At 40.6% G+C, this 6,834-nt stretch overlaps 1 protein-coding gene across 1 annotated transcript in view; it reads right to left on the minus strand.

Annotated features, from left to right (window-relative positions):
- LRP1B (LDL receptor related protein 1B) overlaps positions 1-6,356 on the minus strand; it is a 1,912,798-nt gene extending 1,906,442 nt beyond the window's left edge. The window contains exon 1 of the mRNA XM_008055101.2: positions 5,301-6,356. Within this exon, the coding sequence (XP_008053292.1) occupies positions 5,301-5,493 (193 nt within the window). The 5' untranslated portion in view covers positions 5,494-6,356. The remainder of the gene's footprint in view (positions 1-5,300) is intronic.
- Between the last annotated feature and the right edge of the window lie 478 nt (positions 6,357-6,834).

Genomic DNA, 6,834 nt, shown 5'->3' on the forward strand with positions numbered 1-6,834 from the left:
AAACCTCGACCTGCTGGGCTCCGGTGATCCTTCCGCCTCAGCCTTCCAAGTGGCTGGAACTACACGTGCGCACTACCATGCCCGGCTAATTATTTGATTTATTGTAGAGATGAGGTCCCACCAAGTTGCCCAGGTGGGTCTCGAACCCCGGGCTCAGGCAATCCACTCACCTCAGCCTCTCAAAGCACGGGATTACAGGCTGAGTCACTGAGCCCAGCTTAAATAATATATTTTTTCTAAAAAATTAATATGTTTTGAATGTCTCCTTCCAAAATAAAATGACTGGAGAATGTTCCCAAGGCCTACACAATGTTAGATTTGTGATTGACATGTTGCAACTTCATTCCAATGTCTCTAGTCTGTGGTTCGTTAGTAGGCTGAATTTGGAAATAATGCAAGTGAAAATGTATAGCAACTCCACAGAAGAGGAGGAAAAAAGTGTCACTTGACATTTTTTCTGTTTGGTTGGTTATTTTTGCCTCTCTCCCTCCTATCCATGGTCAAAACAAAAACAAAAATCTTATTTGCTCTCTCCGTACTCCAAAGCAGTTTTTGTTATTATTCTTAGATTAAATATGGGAAGCCAGGTTTCTTCAGGAAACTTAAGAAAAGTTTATAAACTACCTAAAGTAAACATAACTATTTTCTTCTAGAAGTTTGGCTGTGTAAATATTCTAGTTTACTCATAAGGGTACTCAGACTTTTACTTCATTTTCTTTAGTATTCCAGCTAGTTAAACACCTTGCTTCAAATTGTAAGCATTTGGTGCAGTTAATTATAGGCATTTTAAAGGCAAATATATTTTAACATTTATTTCCTCCACATAGTCAGATTCTATTACAAAAACATATGTATTACATGGAAATTCATTAGACTATTGCATGTTGAGAGTTGAAAAATAACAAAAGTTTGTTTTTCTTTCATTTCACATTTTTTGTCTTTCAAGGAGTCAATTCTCACAGAATAGACATGTTATCTGAATTTTGAAAAATAAAAGTTTCATTAATGAAAGTTACCTTCAATTTTCTGACCAGAGTGGTATTTTTTAGGTGTTTGTGCCAAGACAGCCATTTTAAAGATGATAGATGATAGATAGATGATAGAAAATTAGCTAGCTAGCTAGATAGATAGATAATAGAGATAGAGACAGAGAGAAAGAAAGAGAAATGGGATAGATGGATTCCACTTACTACTAACTTAGTTTGACTAATGACATCATGTTGGTACAGACATGTTTAACTTTTAGTATTAATTCTACTTTCTTTGAATGCATCTATCTAGAATGAAGACAAGTGTTTCCTTTGTACAAGAATTGTTTTGACAGACAGCCACAGAAGATAGAGAAATCCAACAGTATGTCTGATTGGTAGTTTTTACTACACAGAATCCCCATAATCAGGAGAAAGTTTAAGGAAGAGAAAGGGGAATTGTCTTTTCATATTAAGATATTAAAATTAATACCAGAAACATAAAAAACTGGATCACATTAATATATAGAATGAAGAGGCCATATAGAGATCTCCTAACATCATAATCCTCGTAGAAGACCCCAAGTTCTGTTCAGTTTAGGTGACTTTAAATGGAGCTTACCTTATAGTATGCCCTAGGCTCTGAAAAGATATTGACAAGGCAATTGGCAAGAAACTAATGTCCTGGATCCAACACATCTGCAAACTAAAAATCTCTGTATATCTCCATCTGAATGACAAGTAACATTTAGAAAGTGTCATCTCATTCTTAAGAATACATTAACAATATTACTCACCCAGAACCCCTTCTAAGAAAATTTTCTTCCATTCACTTAAATTAAAAAAAAAAATTCCTTCCATCTTTATAATTGTAGCATAGTTAGCATCTAAGTTTTCTGCAATAATCTCACGTATCTCTCCCTTCTTATAGGTTTAATTAAATCCAGTCTCACATTGATGGAAGCTTCCTTAAAATATTTTATGCAGCAAATGTTTTCATATGATATTTATGATGAAATGACAGAAAAAAATACAAATTTTAAGAAATTATTATTTTGTCAAAACATACTTTAAAGACTGATTTGGATTCGGTCTTTTCTAAAATTTATCTTTGACTTTCTCATCAATCTTTTTCTCTTCCTAATTCAATTTTCTGTTATTCACTTTCTTTCATATTGTTTTAGCACATTTAAATTTTTCTTTATTTTTATATCGTCTCTTTTCCTTCTTACCCAGTTTTAATTAAGGCTTGAGAAGAAGGAAAGAGAAAGAGAAGAGAGAACAAATTCAAAGATTAGAGATCTCTTCGAAACAAAACTCTAATGATATTTGGAGCATATAAAGAGACAAGGGTTCTGGTACATTCTTCTTTGAGGAAAGGAAGATTAAAATTTTGACATACACGCAATTGCCATATTCAGATGATTTTTATATACAGACACATTAAAATGACTATAGCAACATGAACTTTAATTATTTGGAAATATGTCTCCACATTTTATCAGATTCGAGAATTTAAAAGAGATTAGCTCTAGGTCTCTCAATCCCTTTTCTTTTCAGAAAATTTGACAATTTAAGATAGACTTCCTTTTAAGTTTTAATCCTTATCAAGCAATACTTTGATATGATATGACACTGTTACATGACAAATTGGTTGAATATAAGTGAATGTGATTTATCCTCCACTTCTGGCTTTTAAGAGTTATAAAGATGTTTCCTTGTTAAGATGTGATGGAATTTAATAAAAACTGACATGTATACTGGTTAAACTCTGTATAAAGTCAATATAAACTAAGAAAGTAAACAATATAGAATTAAAGGACAAGTGACCGTGCGTAGATTGAACACAAACATATTAAGTTGGTTTCAAGTACTTCTCTATTTAATAAAATATTGGAGCTTATACTCACAAACTTACAAATGGAAAAACGACACAGATAGAAGGTAATACAAAAATTTCTTATATAGATCCTACAGTTTACCAAGCTATCCATTACCCAGTACTTATGTGTAGAACCTACAAGTGATTTCTCATTTTTTGGCATGAAAAACACTTGCAGTACAAAACACACCTGTGTAATTCACATGCCTGCTCTATTCTTCAAGGACACTGACATAAACCTGTGCAGAAAGTTACATCTCGTTAACCTCTTTCTTGGGTTTATATACCCATATCTTCTGTTTCAGCATTTCAGTGAGGGAATTTTGTCATAATGCAGCAGCACTTTCTTTTTCAACTTTTAACAATATTTGTTTTTTCTTTTTTCCCAAATGGGGCCCCACCCTTTTCACTTTTGATAGCTAGCTGTGACAATGTCAGTTCTTTTCCAACAGTTTTAGAAGTTGTGTTAAATATACATAATAGTGTTAAAGTGTTGGTCTATGACTATTTTTACTTGTGTTATCTGATATAGTATCTCTGTGGACTTGAGGATATACAATATAACGTTGTTTCATTTTTAGGAAAAACTAACAATTAATTTCCATGTCTTCTGCTTGTATCTTAGATTTTCCTGTCTCTCATGGAACTACATTTGTACTACATATCATCCTCTTAGTTATTTAATTTCCTCTCCCAGAATAAAGCAGGGGGTCTATTTTTTAATTATAAATGAAATTCTCTTCAGATATTTACTCTAATCATAATAGCAACAGTCCTATCTCCCATAAGCATATACAAAAGCATTGACGATTTAGTGCTGGATGAGGTCAAATTTCCGCAGACTGGGGACTCAATCAGAAAGAACCCAATAGCAGTAGTCTGCCAGTACCATTATATTTTGCTAGCACACTGGGCTGAAAAGCTTCATTCTGTTCCTCTGCTCTGGTCCAACTTCAAACATTCTTCCTAAGAAAGGTTGAGAGCTGATTGTTCCAAATCAAAGACATCATCATTTCAAGGAGAGCTATGTGCTTCCATTTCATCAGTATAGTGTTCAACTATTCCACACCAACTTCAAGGCAAGTTAAACAAGTTCAGAAGCTATATAGTTAGGTGCCAATGATCAGTTTAAAAGATTATCACCAGTAAATGTCAGATTTTTTAAAGGAACTCATATTAGTCCCACAACTGGTAAAGGAAATGACATGTGTGGCTATGCTATAAAGAGTAGACCCTGGTTGCCAACAGCAGGTTGGATTCAAACACTACAATTCATTCCCCCTGTTCTTTCCTATAATGAAGCAATCATTTTTAGTCAATTCATAATTTGCTTTGTATAAACACAGTCACTAAATCTCCCAATGCAACATTTTGCCTGTTTACTTGGCATTAGGATATGGGTATCTTTTCTTTTCTTTCTTTTCTTTGTTCCTATTTAAACTCAAAAGCTGAACTATACCAGTCAACATGAGCTCATATCATGATTTTTAAAAAGGATCTATAATACCTCTGGTTTTACTTTAAACAGTTAACCATTCCCAGACCAGTGCCAGTGCCCCCAAATATTCATCTACTTTTTTTTTCCTCCTTTTTTCACCCGTGCATACTGTTGTCAAAGATCATTAAACTTGCACGGGGATTCTTGGTCTTCGAGACGAAAAGTTTATAAAATCCTGCTGTATTCTAATTCCCACCTCTCTCTCCTCTGCTCCCCGTGCCCATTCCCCTCTAAACTTCTCCCAATCATCAGCTACTCGGAGAAAAAGCAAAAGCAAAGCGCCTGGCTGAGTCGAGGCACTCCAGTGGGGGATCGACCTCTCGAGGACCCCGGGGCTGTGCCACAGACCTTCAGATCCAAAAAAGTCAAGTTCAAGCAGGTGCGTGCGCCCAGAAGCACCCTAAAAACCTCTCCGCTGGTGACCGGGTTGTCGCCCGAGTCTGCCCCAGGAAGGGGCTACGGAAAGGACAGGGACTTGGGTGGGCTTTTTGCCACAGACTCGGAATGCAGCAGGTACGGAAGTTAACCTGGCAGCTCAGTTGAGGGCGGGCGCGCTGAACGCGGAGAACCCGGAGTCCGCAAAAGCTCGCCGCGAAGAGCCAGCGCGGAGGGTCTCTCGGAAATGCGAATTCGGATCCCAACATCTGCAGCGCTTAGACTGCGCGGGCAGGAGCGCACAGTCAAGTCCAAACGCTCCGGGGGGGGGGGGGAGGGGAGGAGGGAGTCAAACATCAGGACCGGTAAACGAGGTCCTGCGGGGATGCGGAGGACGCTGGCACCCAGCTCCGAAACCCCCCACCGCCCCTCTCGCCCCCCAGGAGGCCAGCGCACGGCGGCCACCCGGTCTGGGGGAGCGGGGAGGCAAGGACTTAAGTTTCACTCACTTGTCTGCCAGCATCGCCCCGCAGGAAAGCCGAGGGGAAAGGGAGGGAAGGGGGAGGTGTTCTCTTACCTCGGTGGGCTCCCACGGTCAGCACCTTGGCGATAGGCAATAATCCCGAGAGAGTGAGTAAGGCGAGGAGAAACTGGGACATTGTGGTCGCCCTGTAAGGAAGCCTGCGCTGGGGACTGCTCGGCGGCACCCTCGGCCCGGCGGCGGCGGCGGCGGCGGCGGCGGCTCGGAGCCCGGAATCGAGCAGCGTCATTTACAAATGTCACTGGAAATTCTTCGGCTCGATGAGTCCAGCCGGTCCGCCTTCTCCTGCCTGGAGCAGGATGTGGAAGGTGTAGGGATGCGCGCGCGTGGGAGAGAGAGGAGAGAGTGTGTGAGCGCGAGCGAGGCGCTCGTGTGTCTTGACTTTTCAATGCAGGGTACGTCTGATCTTACATCACGCAAGAGGGGCAGCGAGAGATGCCAGCGGATGGGAATGCACTGATTAATCACCGAATCCGCCACACACCCCCCTTCGTCGTCCACATCCATCACATCTATTACTTAGTAAGAGTCATTTAACGCCACAGGAAAATACCACCGCCGACTGAGAGCGCCACAGATCACAATTGTTTCTGTCTCCTTGAAGGGAAAGTAACTCCAAGCTGGTTCTGTAGGGATTGGGGTCTTTGGAGAAGGGGGGCACTTCTGCATTGGCCTGAGCCAGCCAGGCTCCTAGAACGCTCCGCATTGGGCCGCCGGCTGGGAACGCTCGGCGGGCGCCCTGGCGGCTCCCGGCTAAGAGCATTCGACCCCTTCGCTCCCTGGAGGCTGCCTTCCTCCCCGGGAAGGAAGGACAAGCCGAGGAACTGAGCTTCCCTTCGGGAAATGGTGGCCTCCGCTGGACACAGAATCCCAGGGCTTCCTGAATTGCACTTTTAACTTTTATGCTGAGCAGCACCTGGGGGACAAAGATGGGAAATTTAGTGACTCAGCAGAAGCAAAAACCCAAACAACCCCCCAACTCATTCAGCGTTGCGTAAGAAGGGAAGGTTAATGGGAAAGGCGACCGAGGTCCCCAAGCAGAAAACAATAAAACGAGGAATAGACAGTGTGTTTCGCAGTGGGTTTCTCTCTCTCGAGGAGTATCTAGAGCCATTTTAGACCGGTCCTGTGGTTTGGGTTTGGTGTTGTTTTCCTTGCCACACACCACAGTGGCGGTCTGAGAACTTTCCCGAGCTATCAGAGGCATCTAAATGAATCAGTGAAATTAAAAAAAAAAAAAAAAAAAAAAGTTGTTGGTATAACCACTTAAGTTTTCAACATGATCTTCCAAGTGCTTTAAATTTCAGTCTGCCATTGAAAAATGGCTAGGGAGTGAAAACTCAGAAATCTTAATAGTTGGAGACTTTTGTTCTACCTTGTAACATCAATGATTTTTATCAAAGAGCAACGGTTGAAGATTTTTTGTATGTAATATTTTAAAACCCGAGATGAGTAGAAGGGAAAACTATGAGAAAGGAACAAAAAGTAAGCAACGGGTTGATTGAAAAGTGAAGGAAAGATACTTTATACACTTTATTCAGTTTGCTGGTTGAGACATATAGACGAATGC

This window comes from Carlito syrichta, unplaced genomic scaffold (genome assembly GCF_000164805.1).
Source record: "Carlito syrichta isolate Samal-C Ts95f unplaced genomic scaffold, Tarsius_syrichta-2.0.1 Scaffold301673, whole genome shotgun sequence".
Taxonomy (NCBI): Eukaryota; Metazoa; Chordata; class Mammalia; order Primates; family Tarsiidae; genus Carlito; species Carlito syrichta.